General features: G+C 51.3%; 7 protein-coding genes across 7 annotated transcripts; 4 read left to right on the top strand and 3 right to left on the bottom strand.

The window, feature by feature from the left end:
* Nucleotides 1–484: 484 nt before the first annotated feature.
* PC9H_000952 (uncharacterized protein) lies at nt 485–4653 on the bottom strand (the record flags this gene model as incomplete). Its single annotated transcript, XM_036770605.1, has 11 exons — nt 485–1211; nt 1266–1357; nt 1449–1571; nt 1659–1724; nt 1776–1897; nt 1966–2476; nt 2531–2771; nt 2823–2966; nt 3021–3088; nt 3140–4341; nt 4392–4653. The coding sequence occupies 11 exons, from the start codon at nt 4651–4653 to the stop codon at nt 485–487; spliced, it is 3558 nt and encodes a 1185-aa protein (XP_036636450.1).
* Nucleotides 4654–4872: 219 nt separating this feature from the next.
* On the top strand, nt 4873–5868 carry PC9H_000951 (uncharacterized protein; the record flags this gene model as incomplete). Its single annotated transcript, XM_036770604.1, has 3 exons — nt 4873–5352; nt 5409–5650; nt 5706–5868. The coding sequence occupies 3 exons, from the start codon at nt 4873–4875 to the stop codon at nt 5866–5868; spliced, it is 885 nt and encodes a 294-aa protein (XP_036636449.1).
* A 65-nt stretch (nt 5869–5933) lies between these two features.
* Nucleotides 5934–7247, bottom strand: PC9H_000950 (uncharacterized protein; the record flags this gene model as incomplete). Its single annotated transcript, XM_036770603.1, has 9 exons — nt 5934–6027; nt 6091–6200; nt 6251–6356; nt 6409–6435; nt 6488–6534; nt 6593–6627; nt 6693–6757; nt 6814–6954; nt 7018–7247. 9 exons carry the CDS (start codon nt 7245–7247, stop codon nt 5934–5936), a joined length of 855 nt encoding a protein of 284 aa, XP_036636448.1.
* A 401-nt stretch (nt 7248–7648) lies between these two features.
* On the bottom strand, nt 7649–8716 carry PC9H_000949 (uncharacterized protein; the record flags this gene model as incomplete). Its single annotated transcript, XM_036770602.1, has 5 exons — nt 7649–7806; nt 7875–7968; nt 8019–8292; nt 8346–8568; nt 8623–8716. The coding sequence occupies 5 exons, from the start codon at nt 8714–8716 to the stop codon at nt 7649–7651; spliced, it is 843 nt and encodes a 280-aa protein (XP_036636447.1).
* Nucleotides 8717–8923: 207 nt separating this feature from the next.
* On the top strand, nt 8924–9321 carry PC9H_000948 (uncharacterized protein; the record flags this gene model as incomplete). The annotated part of the gene is made up of 3 exons (XM_036770601.1): nt 8924–8944; nt 9003–9106; nt 9243–9321. The coding sequence occupies 3 exons, from the start codon at nt 8924–8926 to the stop codon at nt 9319–9321; spliced, it is 204 nt and encodes a 67-aa protein (XP_036636446.1).
* Nucleotides 9322–11162: 1841 nt separating this feature from the next.
* On the top strand, nt 11163–15267 carry PC9H_000947 (uncharacterized protein; the record flags this gene model as incomplete). The annotated part of the gene is made up of 11 exons (XM_036770600.1): nt 11163–11269; nt 11328–11369; nt 11428–11443; nt 11498–11676; nt 11727–11793; nt 11854–12075; nt 12400–12510; nt 12567–12732; nt 12783–12943; nt 13002–13130; nt 13183–15267. 11 exons carry the CDS (start codon nt 11163–11165, stop codon nt 15265–15267), a joined length of 3285 nt encoding a protein of 1094 aa, XP_036636445.1.
* Nucleotides 15268–15529: 262 nt separating this feature from the next.
* Nucleotides 15530–17014, top strand: SAM2 (methionine adenosyltransferase sam2; the record flags this gene model as incomplete). Its single annotated transcript, XM_036770599.1, has 7 exons — nt 15530–15590; nt 15643–15674; nt 15732–16334; nt 16392–16566; nt 16622–16798; nt 16850–16909; nt 16968–17014. 7 exons carry the CDS (start codon nt 15530–15532, stop codon nt 17012–17014), a joined length of 1155 nt encoding a protein of 384 aa, XP_036636444.1.
* Nucleotides 17015–17105: the final 91 nt, after the last annotated feature.

The raw sequence follows: 17105 nt of genomic DNA, 5'->3' as shown, positions 1-17105 counted from the left end.
CGGCTCTATTCCACCCCTGAATATCCCTTGCCTAGAGGTGAAAGTAGCAGAAGGGCATGGAAACGTCCGGTCTCACTCTAGGGTACGTATTTATGACCTACAGTCGGAGTGCTTCCCCCAAGGCAGAATTATGCCAAAACTCTAGCACGGCGCATGCTAAGCAGCATCCGGGCGGTCATACGGTCACCATTCCTCGTGCAGTCCGACTCAGCGACATGGCGCAACGCGTGCGTCATTAAATATAGGTCTCCTAAAGGGTTGCCGCCGTTTATATTTTTGCGCCCGTTCCCAACAAACAACCTTGATTCAAACAACACCATCCGTTTAAAGATAGGCATCTCGTGAATCCACCCCAAATTATCGACCCCCGAATCTCTGATTAAATGTGCGAGTGCTACTAGCGGTAGAATTACTTTAGCAAATACGTGCGAGGTGCTACGACATCCGGAGAATATGCAAAAAAGAGCGAAAACATATACGGAGCTTAGGAATTGCCAGCGGCCGGCGACGGTGACGGTGACGAAAGCAAACCGTCATGGTCCTCTTGCGTGGGGGAATTGGAAATAACACCATCTACCCCAACGGTAGTGATGCCCTCTATTTGAGGCACCAATGACTCCGGCGAAGAAGTAACCTCCCCAGTGGCCTCCGACTGTCGTGGTTCACCAGAAGGTGTCGTGGACATAGAACGGGATACTCCGTCATTCTCGTCCTGATCCCGATCGAGCGCTTCACCTAGCCTAGGTGACTCCACCTGCTTGAACCCATTTGAAGGTAGGAGTTCTTCCCGAGGGGAAGGCAGGGCCTTCTCTGTCAAAAGGTTGTGGTTGTGATTAACTAGACCCCCCATCAACTGCTCTAGCCTGCCGTTTAAGGTGCTAGCCCTTTTCATAACCGGGGGAGATGGGGAAGTGGGCAAGGGGACGGACGTTGGTGTGGCTGACACTATAGGGGGCGTAGGGGTAGGCACGGGTGTCGGAAGATCCTTATCGAGTGCTGGCGTTGGCGGTACTGACTTCCCCGATAAAAATCCTTTGAGGCGACTCGCACTCTGCCCCCCGCTGGAAGAGATGGCTGATGGCGTGGGCGAGGGAAGAGCAGGGCGTGGCACACCCTTCTCTGAAACCACAGTCTCGAGCATACTACTCATCGTGCTAATATTTTTGAGCGCCGACAGCTTTTGCTGCAAATATCTTGCATCCGCGAGCAGCCTAATATATCACCGTAAGCGGTGATGAACCGAGTTTCGAGAACTTTACCCGCACCTATTCTTAGCCTCTTGGTGGGGTAGCTCGATCCCCCCATACTCTTCTGACAAGCGGTGGTTGATGGCTGCCAGCACTTGGCTCATGACATACTGTATGTCCAAAGGGAGCATAACAAAACGGAAGAAATTCGGTTCGGGCGAATCAATATTAATAATCTTTGTAGTAGGGGTTTACACTTACCTCAACGGTGGGAGTGGGCAGATAGCGCGTTAATACCTTATGCAGCGTGACAGTCTCTTTGACGAGTATCTCGATATAGTCGTTCACGCCGTCCCCCGGCTTTGGAACGTTCCAGTCCACGGCCTGTAGCCAAAACAAGTTAGCCCTAAAGTTAAATAGCCAAGTTGGTGGCATCTATGAGTGACTCGCCTGTAATGTCTTGATATGCACGCTCAAGCGATCTCCCATGATTGCAATAAGCTTGTCGTGGATCTCATTTTGGTGTTCTTGATAGTCCTATCGTACATCGGTCAACTGCGTGAGCTTGCATGCACCTGGCCCACCTACTCGTTTCAACTTGTCAAACTCCACCAGCATGATGGCCTGTTTTGAACTCAGATGCCGCCTGAAGGTTTCCCGCACATAAGGTATTAGCACGATCATTATAGATAATGACTGTGACGCGAGCGCTGCCGGAAGGGGAGAGAACCAGATTAATCCGCAACGACCAAGGACAGACCGTCCCGAGAATACGCACCCAGATGCTTCGCTGTGATATTCTTTAGGCCCGCTGATCGCATGGCGCCAGCTCCGAGCACAACTTGACATGTCCGAGAATTGAATGCCTTCATAAATTCAATCACACGACTCATTGCATCGGTTGTCAGTATAGACAAATTGACAACAAGACGAATGTAGTCGAGAAGGAGCGCGAGAGATGCTGTCGTGGCAGAGACGGCATAGTACGTCCGCTCTTCGATATGGAGATGTTTCGAAGCTGTACCGTTTGCCTTTGTGGGACGAGGGATAGGGGAGCTGGGTTCTGGAGGCGGTGGGTGAGCGCCATTCGCCGAAGGATCGGGCACCGCAGAAGAACCATTGGATTTGAAAACCAGCTCTGCAGAGTCGTGCACAGCGGAATCAATGATGATGTTTGTCATGTGCTGGACAGCGGGTGAGATCTCAGCAGGGTTCCATTGTTCGTCTTCGACAAGCTTCGCCGAGCGTGACAATCTCTGTTGATGGAAGCTTTGCAGGAAAACTTTGGCCTGGAGTGAGTAATTATGAGCAGCACGGAAGATATATACGCGTAATAAAATTACCTGGCTAACGACCACGCCTCGCAGACCAACGATCATTCGACGGCAAATTACCTCGCATTTCACCACGAAGCTCCAGGATTCGTCGAAAAACTGCATGAACTCTGGCAACTCCAAGGACGCGTGGCGTTCGGACCGTGGGCTTATGAGACTCGCAGCAACTGAATTGCTCAACTCCGTCGCCGAAGACAGTATATCCGCGAGCTCTTCCTCCAAGCTCTGCAAAGTCGAGGAAGTGATCGAGCTGAGAGACGCATATAGATAATAGGCAGTTATGAAGCGAAGGTGCACTTACCTGACGCAACTCAGCCCTTCCATAATGATGCGTCCCTGTGCCTGCAGGCCTTCCACACACGTTATATAGCTGTGATACACGGATAATATCAGTGAGAGGAACTCGGGCTGCTCTAGGTTCCGAAGGTGGTTCCCAAGTCCAGGTCTACATAAGAAAGGGATGATGAGTTTGCGTATAAACCGAGGAAGATGCAGCTACCTAGAATCGCTCTTGTTATCGGAGTCAGAGTTTGGTATTAGATCATCTATAGTGAAACCAGACAGATGCTGAACAGACGGTTAGGGAGCTTCCGCCACGTCAAATCACCCTAAACGTACCCGTATGGCAATACTTTTAACCTCACTCAAAGCCACGTCCCTCCAGGCCAGCATGGCGCTTTTGACACCTTTCGTACGCATTAGATTGTTCAGAAGCGGTCGTAATCGATCACCGAGTGATTCATTTCGGGTTGTCCATGTCGGAGATTCGCTAGGATGCTCAGAAGGTGTATTCACTCGGTCAAGTAAGTCTGAGCGAAGGGCTTCGACGACTTCTGACGATAAAGAAGTGGTGATATTGAGGGACAGAACGCGCAGGTGCTCTGGAAGCGACGCAAATGCATGAAGCGTGGATAATGGAGGATGCGGGCGGCTTCGAATACTTTTGTGCGAAGGTTCTTGCAAGGAGCCGGGCGCTTCAGAGACAGGTTCTAGCATCGAAGGTCGCGAAGTTGTCGCAGACAATGGTGGAGGATCGCTAGTCGAGAGCGCGCTGTCATCCCACAGGGATTCTATCTCCTCGATGATGTCTAAGGCTTCGCTCCATTGCCCCGCAGTTACCAGCCCTTTGGCGACGCTCGACATCTCCATTACCCCACTGATGAATTTCACATTGTCCTTCACCCTGCCCATATTCCTCAGCCGCGCTTCCTTCCGTACGATCTGGAGACCCTTCTTCGATCCCTTCTCGTCTACATCCTTCAGCAGCCCACGTAGTTTCGATATCCGATCAAGGCATTCTTCGGACTCCGTTTGCAGCTCGTTGAGGTTCGTCAGTGCAGCAAAGAAGGACGAAGAGCGCTTGGATATCTCCTGCACCAGATGCTGCTCGACCGTATCCGCGTAATGCGATAGCTTCTCTAGCAGAGGGAGGGAATATGACAGTGACGACGGGTCAAGCCCTTCTCCGCCGTCCTCCCCTTGTTCAGTAACTTCGCGAAATACCTGTGCATCTCCCAAACTGAAGTCAGGCTTGAAGAATACAGATGGAACGGTATCCAGGGGTGGAAGACTCCGTGGCGGCGTTCGCAGCATGGAAGAGGACCCTTCACCGAGACTATCAGAAAGATGGGCGGCACCCTCTTGCCCGAGCTGCATGTTCTTCTCGAACTGTGTCCATTCGGGACCAACGACGCGGAGGTAACCATCAAAGTCTTTCCGACGTACGCGCGGGAGATCGGCTGGGGGCACGGCGGGCAATGCAGAGTGCGCTTTGGGAGGCGCTTGGCGTTTGTGAGGGTTGTTAAGGACGGTAGATATGGCTTCAAGTATTTAGTTGCCACGCGTAGTGCTACGGTTCGTCTATGCTTACCGTTGAACCCATGTTTGGAGCTGCTCCACTCCGCCGGTATTGATCCAAGAGGTAGTGTCGAAGAGGATGCGCCAAACAAGTCCAGACGTGGCTTCGCTGTTATGTAGTCTCCCCTGCCTTCGGTGGTCCCCGAGACGCTTTCGGGGCCCCTACGCGAAGCCTGGTCCCATGCAAATCGATACGCTCGTGCAGTGATGGTCTCTGGGAGCGCAGCAACTGGCGTACCAGCTCTAGATGGTGTAGTCGAAGAGCACTCCGACATAGTGCTGAAGTGCGAGTTGTTCGTAACGTATAGCCTCCTCCTAAGTTATGAGTGCGAGGGACGTGTCATGCGCTGGGAAGCGAAGGCCGTGTTGCAGAAACACTTCGATGTGCGCCTGCGCTCGCCGTTTGATGGTGGTGCTAAGCCAAGTCGATGGTGTATGCAGCGAAGCGGCGACTCTGGTGGCACACCACTGTCCGATTGGCTTATGTAAGCTAGATGTCTCTCTTTCCAGTGCCGCCTCCTCTGCTCAAAGTCTTTGCTTTGTTCCCACTTTACTCGTACCCTTCCATCGAGCCGCCGAGTAAGAAACCCCTTACAGAGCCAACATTATGGATTGCCCCGCCTCGCGCAGACTCGGAGTCCGGCGTTTTCAGTAGCGACGTCGATTGTCTCAAATGGCAAGCATATCTAGCACTCAAGGGACTGGTCGGTATTGCAGTTGAATGGGTCGTGAGCAGCGAAGGCGCTATTGACAAGAAGCTCCCAAATCTACATGTTCCGCTCGATGGCAAAATTCCTGAGCCGGAGGATGGTTCATTATTGGCAGCCTCCATGATTCCCTCTTGGGTAGCGGATCGGCTCACAAGCAACGATGAAAAGCAAGTCGACGCGTTAGACGGTTACATAAACCAGGCTGCGAAAGATGAGAGCCTTGCGTGGACAACAATGCTAGAAACACGCGTCCGAGCAGCCCTGGTACGTCTTTCTGCTCATCACACTTGGTCTTACCAGCTCACGCAGCACACGACCAGCTCGTAGCGAAACCATCCCCTTCTTATCTCCAATCACTCTTGAGCTTGACGTACAGTGACCATGATACCGACCCATTGGCCTCCATCACAACACCACCTCTTCCACCCCTTACCGGCTACAGCTCTTTGGTTCACCCAATGGGTTCGCGCGTAAACACTGTCGCCGTTGAATCGGAATATCGTGAGGCTATTTCTGCGCTTGCAGAACGATTAGGCACGGATAAATGGTTCTTGGGCTCAGAGTACGCTTCTTGCCTTCCTGGTCATCCAAGTATCTCACCGTGACTTCCCTTGCAGAAATGCCACTGTTCTAGACGCGCTGCTATTCGCGTACATCCATACCATCTTACATTCGAAGGATTCGATACGTGTGGAAGTGACACGACGCGTCAATCTCGTGGCTTGGGAATGGAGAGTGCGAGGTGTGGTACGGGCGGCATTTCACAAGGCACCGAAGTAGATGGTGCAAGCTCTTGGTCGCATAGAAATGTGACATAACTACCTGCGCTATAGCTATCTAGGGTGCTAGTGCGCTTTCCCGTTGTGGGTCTTACCGTTTGCCGATGACTTCGGAGCCCCCGCGAAACGCTTTCTCAGCGCAGCCACCATCTTTCCAAACCTAACACACGCGTTGCAGCGTTGCATGAATATCCTGACGCCTCAGGGTAAACAAGTCACGTACCAAAGCCAGTTCAAACATTGAAGTACAACATTCCCCACAAAATACACGAGGGTGTACGTCAAAGGCAACTCGCGGTAGGTAGCGTAGAGCGTTGCCAGGAAATTATACGACTACGACAATAGGCGTGAGCGCGAAGTACCGTGGATAGGGATACACGTACGATGTAGCCGCCCCAAACAAGGCGCACGAAGAAAAAGGTGCCGAGCAGAGCTATTCCGTTGATAAGCTGGAAAGTACTGCCAGTACGTCCAGTCTTATCAAGGAACCTACGTATGATATTAATGAACGCCGTTGCATACACGGTTACTGAGTACGGACCAGTGGATATTTAGAAAGATGGTGCTTCTGTGCGAGCACCACAAGTAAGCATCAGTCGCGACAGTGAACCGATACGCACGTTTCCCAAAACAAGCATCGTACACCGTAGTACGCTACAAATGGCCTCTGTTCACGTCAACTTGTGAAGACTTGGAAGATGACTAACACGATGCGCGGCACTTACATATCCGAGCGCGTAGATCAGCAAACACGCGAAACCTGCACGAGGAGGGGTATGCCAACGTAAGGCGGCGATGACAGCCTCAAACGCACGTCCAACGCACCGTGTATCACAAAACTCAGGTCTACAAAGTTGACGATCGCGTCGAGGGTGTCCCATAAGAAATATCTAACGGCGGTCAACCATCAGTCTCAACGTCAAGAAACAAAAAAGGTTGACAATACCCGCAAGCAATTCCATTGAGTGCGCCGACGCGATGATGCCACCCAGACACCTTGTCCTTGTCAAGTTCCTCTAGCCACAAGCACCTCCATGCCCAGCTTATGATCAAAACGGCGTGTACTTGTGACACCACGTGGATTGACCTGACGGATTCAGCGTGCGTCAACGCCGCCTAGGCTTAGACAAAATTACATAGATTGACGTACCAGTTGTTTTTCCCTCTCGAATTGGCGGTGCCATATGCTACCGGGAACCACTTTTTACTGAAATGTGGGGCAAGAACCTGATGCACGGCCAGAAAGAGCAGGAAAGAGAGAAAAATAGTGTCTGCGTGTTCGGGGAGTTTTGAAGCCCCGAGGAAGTCAGCGACGGGTCTTGAGGCGTTGGCACAGGCGTCGTGTAGCCCTTTGGCGTACTCTGACAAGACGTCGCCCATTTGACATGCAACAAGAACGGATGGAAGTCACAAAGGTTGATACGTCCACAATCCAATCCAATTTCCCAGCGCTCGTGAAGTATAACCCTATCCAACTGCGGTAAAACTGTTTAAAACTCAGCGGAGCTACCGCCGTGTAATATGAATTACGAGAAACAACTAAATAGCATTGAAAAATGGAGCATTACGAGTGGTTATACAGTCAGAGAGCAGGTCTAACGAGGACTTACGAGGGTCATGATTACCGGTGACAAGGGAATGACTTTGACTAAGCAGCAGTGAGAAGGACGAGAGCGGCTAAGGGAAAGGAGACAGCATCCAGGCAAAAAAGACAGCGTCTGGGGGAAAAGAGACAGCATTCGGGCGATAGGATACAGCAGTCGAAAAAGAGGAACAGCCGATCAAGCGAATTTGCTGATGAGACTCTTGAGGTATGCAGCTTCGTCCTTCGAGGCCTTCGTATCGTCTTTCGTCAAGGATTTGCTTCGCTTCTCGAGTTCAGTCATGGTACGTTCCAGACGAGCGGGGAGGTCCTTCAGATCGTTACGAATGGGGGTATCTATATGTTCATGACCTTATTAGACAGACCGAGCAATGTTAGGTTGAGGCAAGATCCATCTGAATTACCAATTCGCTCCATGTTGTCTTCAAGAGTCTTCCATAGTTCTTTTCTTTGCGCATATAGTCCTTCGAGCTCGTCGAAAAGGCTCTGTAAATTAGTCTAGAGCGTCCGGGTTAATCGAGGATCATCAGAAGATGTAGTTATGGGACCTGGGCTTCCGAGTAGGACCGTAGTAGCTGGCCCTCCTGTTGTGTCGCGGCGGCCTCTGCAGATTGACAAGCATTGTCGAAGGTAAGAAGTCCTTGCGCATACATGAGGTCGATTCCTTGCTCGAGTGCACGATGGACTTCCTTTACGCGTTTCGCAGCGGGTACCAAGTTCTGGGCCAGACCATGCAAGACCTTTGTTCCCTGCGCTGCAAATGAGGTTTGCAAAGAGTCGACTAGTGTCATCAAACTCTGGTTCTCGAGATGCACTGGCGCGCTGATAGGCGAGCGTATGAACAGAAAGATCGTATATGCGCGATATCCACCTACCCATCGTTGATCAAGGCATTAACAAGCGTTTCCTCTTCCTCCCATTGAAACAACTCGTCTTCGCTCTCACTCGATTCCTCGTCTTGCAGAGTCTTGTCATTGAGCCCAAAGTAAGAGAGATCATGTTTGGGCTGATGATTGAATGGGCTGTTGCCATAGCCTTCCCCGTTGCGTGTGGAATTACGCGCCTTGCTGTGCTCGGAACGGCGTGTCGCGTTGTTTCCTGGAACGAAACCACAATCATTCGTTGGTCGACACTGGGCATCAATCAACTCACTGAATCTTGGTGACTTGATCCGCAGCCGTTGGGCATCCAGAGGTGATAGACAGCCACGGGGAGGCTGGTGATGGACTTTCTGCACGCGTACCATGAGATCAATTGGATGATGGGCGGTAAAGAGAGAAATTGAAACTCCGCTGATGGAGGTCCTATCTCTGAGGCGGTTTGTCAGTTCCCGTACCTCGCTCCTACTTTTCTCTCCTTCTCACCCATCGTTGCTCGTCCTCAGTGCCGCTGCGTGCGCCCCATCGTCGTTGGCCCCATTCCCTAGCCCACCCTTTGTTTTCGACTTGCCACCATGAACGCTCGTCCACACAAGGTGAGCAGACAAATTTCACACCCAGGACTTCCATTCTCAACTACAATAATGCCCACAGCAATCCATGTCTGAGCTCAAGCTTCGCAGACTGACGGAGCACAACCAACGGCTGCGTGAAGATTTGGCCAGGCCGCGTGTGCGAGTCAGTGAAGCGTCTGCCAGGTGAGTTGTCAGGTCTGCGTCCCGAACTTCATCTCAAATTTCTCCCAAGCCTTATTCGGTACTGTAAAACAACCAAAGACCACCTGGTACTTCTGTGATTCAGCTCTCTGCTGTAGCGCCTGCTAACTCGTTCCAGGTACCGTCTGTTTGGGGACCAGTGGGCAAAGGCGAAGATCCTTATGCTCCTCCAGCGCAGGGATGCAATTGCACGATAATGTGACCATATATCCTCTTGCCCATCGACACCCGTCTTCCATACCTGCGAGAACACGATTGAAGGACAAAGACGGAGTGTTCTTCACCGCCGTATGGCATTCCGGTCCATCATCGCAACCATCACGCCAACAATAGCCTCGCATAATCTGTATCGACAACTCCCTCTCGCACCCATCCAAATCACGCTCGTTTAAGTATAACTAGAGTTGGCATCATGAGTTGATTCGCTTGTTCCGCATGTGCTTCATCTTTTATTTTCGGTCGGTCTTATCTCTGTCGCATATTTTCTTTAATACTATATATCAACAACTGGACGTCTGGACTCTGGAATACGTTAATGGCCTGATAATTGAGTCTGTCAGTACTCTGATGAGCCTAACGTATCGGGGAAACTGTAGCAAATTGCTGACCTGTCTGTAATTTGGCATAATTCCCATGACCTTGATTGGGAGAGTTTTGAAAATAACTTGATCCTCAACGGCGACGACGTTCAATTTCGCTAGTCGGCTCTGTCGCCTACTCTTAGCATTTCGGAGAAAACCCACCACATTCACCGACGCGCAAACGTGGCCTTGTGCGCTGTAGTCTGTCTCTTCCGCTAACACCAATCATTGCTTCCGTGCGTATTCTGCTAGGTTCAAATCTCGGGCCATCTGACCTGCGTTTATAGCATAAAACCCAACTTATAGCGAAAACCACGATGAACTCGAGAACAGGCGGCCGTCAGTCAATGTCCGAGCTGAAGCTACGGCGGCTACTAGAGCATAATCAACGACTGAGGGAGGATTTGGCCAGGCCTAGAGTAAAAGTTAGCGAGGCCAGTGCCAGGTGTGTGCTCTCTTTTTCTTGTCTTCTTCGGACGCGTATGGACGCATTCATTCGTCAGTTTGATCAAATACTGCAAATCGACAAAAGACTACCTTGTAAGTTCCATCCAGTGTACCTGACTTCTCACCTTATTGACGAGCGGCAGGTACCATCTGTGTGGGGTACAGTAGGGCGAGCAGAAGACCCGTATGGTCAGCAAACGGGGGGTTGCAAGTGCTCGATCCAATGATCATCAAGCCACCTTGACCTTTGATTCCGTGTGCTGGCCGGAGTTTTGGGAGCCTATACACTTATCCATGTTCCGTATATCCTGCTGAGTTTATTGCTATATCCTTCCTTTATGTCTTCTCACTCAGTTCTGTTCTCAGTATGTATGCATTTACGTCCTGTTGTGGTTGCTGCGCATTTTCCCTTTTCTTGTACACTAGGAATACCAACTATGCCGCATTCATGGCGATACCTCATCTGATTCGCCCGTCGCATTTCACATTCATTAAATATCAGTTCCCACTGAAGCCATCAAATCGTATTTTCGGCAACCGCTACCATCTGCATCATCAACATATCAAGCACGTCTCATAGCCCTCTCTACACTAGATGATACAGGCGCAGCCAATCATTGCGATCCTTGCATCATGTAGGTCGCCCGTTGTCTATCCAAGACATTCCGAATTAATGGACTCCGTCAGAACTGCCACTGTGGGTATGTGATGTCGTTTTGTGCACACGCAGCACATCTAAGAATAACTTGAGAAGCGCTTCAAGCCCATCATATGTAGCTATGGGAACTGGATTATGCAGGCAATGTTCCCAGTATAAAGGTTTGTTTCCGTTGAATTCTCCTTCCTGGAACCCTCTTTCGTTTCCTTCGCCCAAGCCAGTCTTTTACTTTCACTCACGAGCAGGGTAATGCTCTTCCTTGGGCTTCAACACCATGTCGTTACTCATGTCTCCCATAGGCTCGACGTCGGTCTTTCAAGTAGCTTCATACTCATAAATCCGAATTATAACCATGTACTCTACGATTATTGCAACTACCCTCCTTGGTGCTCTCGGTGTCAGCGCCACCAACTTCACGGTCAAGGTTGGCGAGGGAGGACTTGCGTTTAGCCCACCATCGTAAGGAAATGGATGCCATCTAGTCGACTCCTTCACTAATGATAGCTGTCGGATTCAGTATCGACAATGCCCAAATAGGCGACACGATTGCATTCCAATTGTGAGTACTTTATGTGACATTTTTGGAATTCCACGGCGTTGACACCTCATCTGTGCAGTGTTGCGAAAAACCACGTAAGCTGTGTCGTTGGGACTTGGGTAGTGATGACCTTGACCCTCTAAAATTAGTCTGTGACTCAATCCACCTTCCTCGCACCATGCACGCGGATGAGCACGCCTGTGGAAGGTATCGATTCAGGATTCTTCAGTGTCGACCCCGCCGCAACAACCCTCCCTGAATGGAGCTTCACGCTCAACAACATTAGCGCACCCCTTTGGTTCTTCTGCGCGCAGACCGCCCCCGTCAAGTACGACCTCGACATTAATTACCTTGGTCATACTCACTTATGATTTGTAGTCATTGTCAAAACGGCATGGTCTTCGCTGTAAACCCGACAGCTGACAAGAGCTTTGATGCATTCCAGGTACGGCTACCTCTACATATAAGCAGAGACACTGTCTGAATAGCATGCTGTCTTCTTTAGAACGCTGCAAAATCGACAAACCCTGGTAACGACACCACTACCCCGCCACCAGCTGGCGCAACCTCTGCTGGGGCTCCTGGTGCCCCGCTCAGCGTTGCTACTGGTGCCCCAACCTCTGCCTCCGATACTACTTCTGGCTCTCCCACGAACACAGGGGAGGCGGCTCCCGCACAATCAAGCTCTAGTGCAGCAGGGACCGGAGGCAAGGGAGCTGGTATCTTGGTGGCTGCTGGCATTGCTGCTGGATTGTTGTGGTGATCTGTTACAGTACATTTGGACTCGTATGAGCTACGTCCGTACCAATATTGACCAACAGAGAGAATTAGCTGGGCTAAGTTACCGTGGGAATGCAAGCCTCTAAGAGTCCATCTATTCATGGATTGTTCTGCCACTGTCGCTCGAGGACAGTATCATGATCGTTGGCTTTCTACCACATCCTTCCCGGCGCAGACATACCTAGGGCTTGAGAGGCCATGGATTCGATTCGTGTTTCAAAGGCACGCATAATCGCGCCCCTTAAAGCAAGAGAACTCACCAGGATCCTAGGTCGAGCATGTATCATGCACAAAGTCTGGGACGACGCTTTTGGGAACAGTTCACTTGACTGCTCACCACCTCATATTTCGATACGATGACCAGACTGTTGAGGAGATGTGGGTAAGTCGACGATACAACCTCTAATCAGATCGTCAGCCTACTCTGCATCTATCCAGGTTCCGTATCCATTGATATCCCTCGTTACACGTCTACCTCAGACGCTGAAGGGACAAAGCCCCCTTACATTCCACTCACGAACTTTTGAGACATTCACTATCTTCTTCGATAGAGATGTCGATGCTGGAGACGTCTTTGAAAGCGTCAAAGCCCTTACAGTGACTAGTAAGCACCATAACCCTAGAGCTACGCTGCGCAGCTCATTCAACCTCAAGCCTCCGTGAATCAACTCTATGCCTTCTTCTATAGACCCGAACCTCCCTTGACCACCGACAACGGATGGTCGATATACTCACCCCGAGATGAATTCATGCGCATGGGTATGGGCACCAGATCGAAGGCCTGGCGGTTCACAGATCTCAACAAGGATTACTCTGTGGGTTGGCTCTGCTCAAAGGATCGCCGAATTATCAACCAACGTTAACGTGCGCCAGTTTAGTCCCACATATCCCGCACGCCTTGTCGTACCGACCAAAATTAGCGACGCGACACTACAATATGCTTCTAAATATCGAAGTAAAGCCCGAATCCCGGCGCTGACATACTTACATTGGGGCAACTTTGTAATCCCCACCCATCTCACCTCTGACGTCCACTGACCGGGTTTGTTGGTAGGCCTCAATAACCAGGGCCAGTCAACCCATGGTCGGAATCACTCAAAACCGGTCTATTCAGGACGAGAAACTCCTCGAGGCCGTTTTCCATTCCCACCACGCACCGTCTCAGCGCGTCTCCACTGCACCCATTTACGGGGCTACGGCCACGAATTTGATAGTTGATGCCCGTCCTACTGCCAATGCTGTAGCGAATACTGCGAAGGGCGCTGGCACAGAAAACATGGATAACTACAAGGATGCAAAGAAAGTGTACCTGGGAATCGACCACATACACACGATGAGAGACTCGTTGGGTAAGGTTGTTGAAGTACTACGCGAAGCAGACTCCAGTCTCACCGTCAGCAACGACTTGGAGTCGACGCCCGCGTTCGTTTTGGATAAGCAAGCCCTTCGCCGCTCTGGATGGCTTCGACACATGACCGCGCTCTTGGAAGGAACTCTGATCATTGTTCGCAATATTCACGTCAACAACTCGCACGTCTTTATTCATTGCTCGGATGGATGGGATCGCACATCCCAGTTGTCAGCCTTGGCTCAACTTTGCCTCGATCCGTATTACCGTACAATACGCGGCTTCCAGGTATTGGTGGAGAAAGACTGGGTTTCGTTTGGGCACAAATTTCTGGACAGATGCGGTCATCTATCCTCTGACAAGTTCTTCGTCACTCCGCCTCCAGAGTCAGGGAACGCAGCTGGGGGAGCCGAAGCTGCTCAAGCGTTTTTGGCCTCTGTCCAAAATCGCTTCGCCTCCCAACACCATGTGAAAGAGACAAGCCCAACCTTCCACCAGTTCTTGGAGTCCATAAGACAATTGCAACGCCAATTTCCGAAGCGGTTTGAGTTCAATGAACGTTTCCTTCGCAGGCTGCATTATCACCTATACTCGTGCCAGTTCGGCACATTCTTGTTCAATACCGAGCGTGACCGACGATGCAGCGAAGATGGACCACCTCCATGTGAGCAGACGGTCAGCGTATGGGATTTGTTCAACTCCGCCCCAGAGATGGAACAGAATCGCAACCCAGAGTACGACCCTTCCCTCGATGATCCCACCAATCGCGACACTGGTGCCGACATGGGCGTACTTCTCCCAAATCCCAAAGATGTACGATTCTGGCACGAACTCTATGGTCGGACTGATGAAGAAATGAACGGAAGAGCAATCGTGGCGCCTTTGATTCGGGACGTCGAGGAAGTGGGTCCTATCGAAGACGCCAACGATGACCCGGTAATACGGACAGCTACGCCTGCCTCCGTCCGTTTGCCACCTTCTCCGTCCAAACCTGCCTCCCCTTCATTGCCACCTATCAATTCCCTTAGCCCCGCGCAACCGCCTTCTCGCAGCACTTCTCCCTCGCGGGGTATAGGGTCCAAGATGCTCGATCTACCTGCTGCATCTTCGTCCAGGGAGATGATGTCTCCTTCGGGAACTAATTCAACCCCGTTTAATTATCAGCGTCCGAGCTCACCTTCGCCTCCATCGAGTGCTTCCCTTCGAGGTACTCCGACCAAACCTGGTGATTTCTTCTCTAGTGGCGGCGTCAGGTCAATGTGGGGCAAGTTATCCTCTAATGCAACGGCCGCCTTCTCTGTCGTGCAGGAAGTTTACCAGGAAGTCAGGAAAGATCCCAAGGTTCCTGAAACCTCTAAAGCAGCTGAACTACTTGGTCGGAATGATTTGGGTTCTTGGAACGACGAGCAGAGGGCGCGCAATAATGTCACTCCCCCACTGGAGTCGAACCCGTGGGCCAGCAACACGGCACGACGTTCTCCGTTACCTCGAGATATACTGAGTGAGAATCCATGGAACTCTGTCGGAATCAGTGGCACTGGGATTGGAACGTCCGTATCGGACACAAATTTGTTTGCATCGCCAGGGCTGTTCCCTCACGATCCAACTATTTCACGTCCCACACCCAGGTCCGCCTCACTTGTATCTTCACAGTCGAGCAAGGTTACGGGCGCAGAGAGTGTGGGGCAGTTTACTCCGTCCCCTTCGCCTTCTGACTCTGGTTCCAGCGCGCAACCGTCTGCCGCCGCAATTACTAGTCAATCTGATCCTCTTGGGGTTGGACTGTTGTAACATACGTGATTCTTGTATATTCAACCCAGTTCAGTGCTCAATTCTACTGCGGGTCCATAATTTTCCCCGTACTGAGCCTCTTCGCTGTCTTTAGCGAGCCCGAACTTGTCAAATGGCGTGATGTCGCGTACGGCGATCACGACAAGCTGACATAATCAAGGGCGAGGTAAAGTGCAATAAAACTGTGAACTGTTGCGCGAAGTAGGAACATCAACTTGATCCCCTCTAACCTTACTCAAGTCCCCGTTTCTCGTCTTCAACAATGTCTTTGGCTCCTGGTCACTTCCTCTTCACTTCTGAGTCTGTCGGCGAGGGTCACCCTGGTATGGGAATACAACTGCTAGTCGCGTCTTTCCGCTAATAGCAGTTCTGCAGATAAGATTTGTGATCAAGTCTCGGACGCCATCGTGAGTGTCGCGTCCTTTTCGTTTGGCCGCATGCTCAATTGTCCTGTTACTTTGTAGCTCGATGCTTGCTTGGCTCAGGATCCCTTCTCCAAGGTTGCTTGCGAGACCGCCTCGAAGACCGGCATGATCATGGTTTTCGGAGAAATTACGACCAAGGCCCTCATTGACTACCAGAAAGTCATTCGTGAGACCATCAAGCAGATTGGCTACGATGACTCGTCGAAGGGCTTCGACTACAAGACTTGCAACATTCTTGTCGCCATTGAGCAACAATCTCCTGATATTGCTCAGGGGTTGGACCACGGTTCGCTCGAGGACCTTGGTGCTGGTGACCAGGGTATCATGTTCGGTTATGCCACCGACGAGACGGAGGAGTACATGCCTCTGACTGTCGTGCTCGCGCACAAGCTCAACGCCGCTATGGCCGTTGCCCGCCGCTCCGGTGCTCTCCCATGGCTCCGACCTGACTCCAAGACTCAAGTCACCATTGAGTACAAGAAGGACGGTGGTGCCACCATCCCCCTCCGTGTCGACACCGTTGTTGTCTCTACCCAGCACGCCGAAGAAATCTCCACTGAGGACCTCCGCAAGGAACTCCTGGAGAAAGTTGTCAAGAAAGTCATCCCCGCTCACCTTCTCGACGACCGAACTGTCTACCACGTATGTTTATCTAGTCTCTTGATCTTTGGTATTAGACCTGACGTGATTTCTCCTCAGATCCAACCCTCTGGCCGCTTCGTCATCGGTGGACCCCAGGGTGATGCCGGTTTGACTGGTCGTAAGATCATTGTCGACACCTACGGTGGATGGGGTGCCCATGGTGGAGGTGCTTTCTCTGGAAAGGACTTCTCAAAGGTCGACAGATCTGCTGCTTACACCGCCCGCTGGATTGGTACGTGCTTCTACACTTCCTTACGCTCTTATATTGACGCGTGCAACGATTTTAGCCAAGTCTCTCATTGCTGCTGGCCTCGCCCGCCGCGCACTCGTACAACTCTCCTATGCCATCGGTGTCGCTCAACCGCTGTCCATTCACGTTGACACCTACGGCACAGGCAAGAAGTCCGATGAGGACCTTGTCGAAGTCATCCGTAACAACTGGGATCTCCGACCTGGTGTGATTGGTATGTCTATCTGGTTTTCGAACCACTGGCGCATGCTTACGCGTCGTACAGTCCAGGAACTCGGTCTCCAAAAGCCACAATACCTCAAGACCGCCTCCTACGGCCACTTCGGTCAGCATCTCGATATTACTTTTATTCAATCAACACTCGCTGACCTTCATGTCCACAGGCAACCCCGAGTACTCCTGGGAGAAGCCCAAGCCCCTCAAGCTCTGATCTCCCTCTGGTCACCACTGTCGTCTTGGAAGTTCATCCTTCTGTATGGGCATTTCGTCACACCTGGCATCTACCGTTATATACCTATACT

Source organism: Pleurotus ostreatus (genome assembly GCF_014466165.1).
Source record: "Pleurotus ostreatus strain PC9 chromosome Unknown scaffold_1, whole genome shotgun sequence".
Taxonomy (NCBI): Eukaryota; Fungi; Basidiomycota; class Agaricomycetes; order Agaricales; family Pleurotaceae; genus Pleurotus; species Pleurotus ostreatus.
Note: the sequence above shows the minus strand (reverse complement) of the source record. Positions and strands in the feature narration are given on the sequence as shown.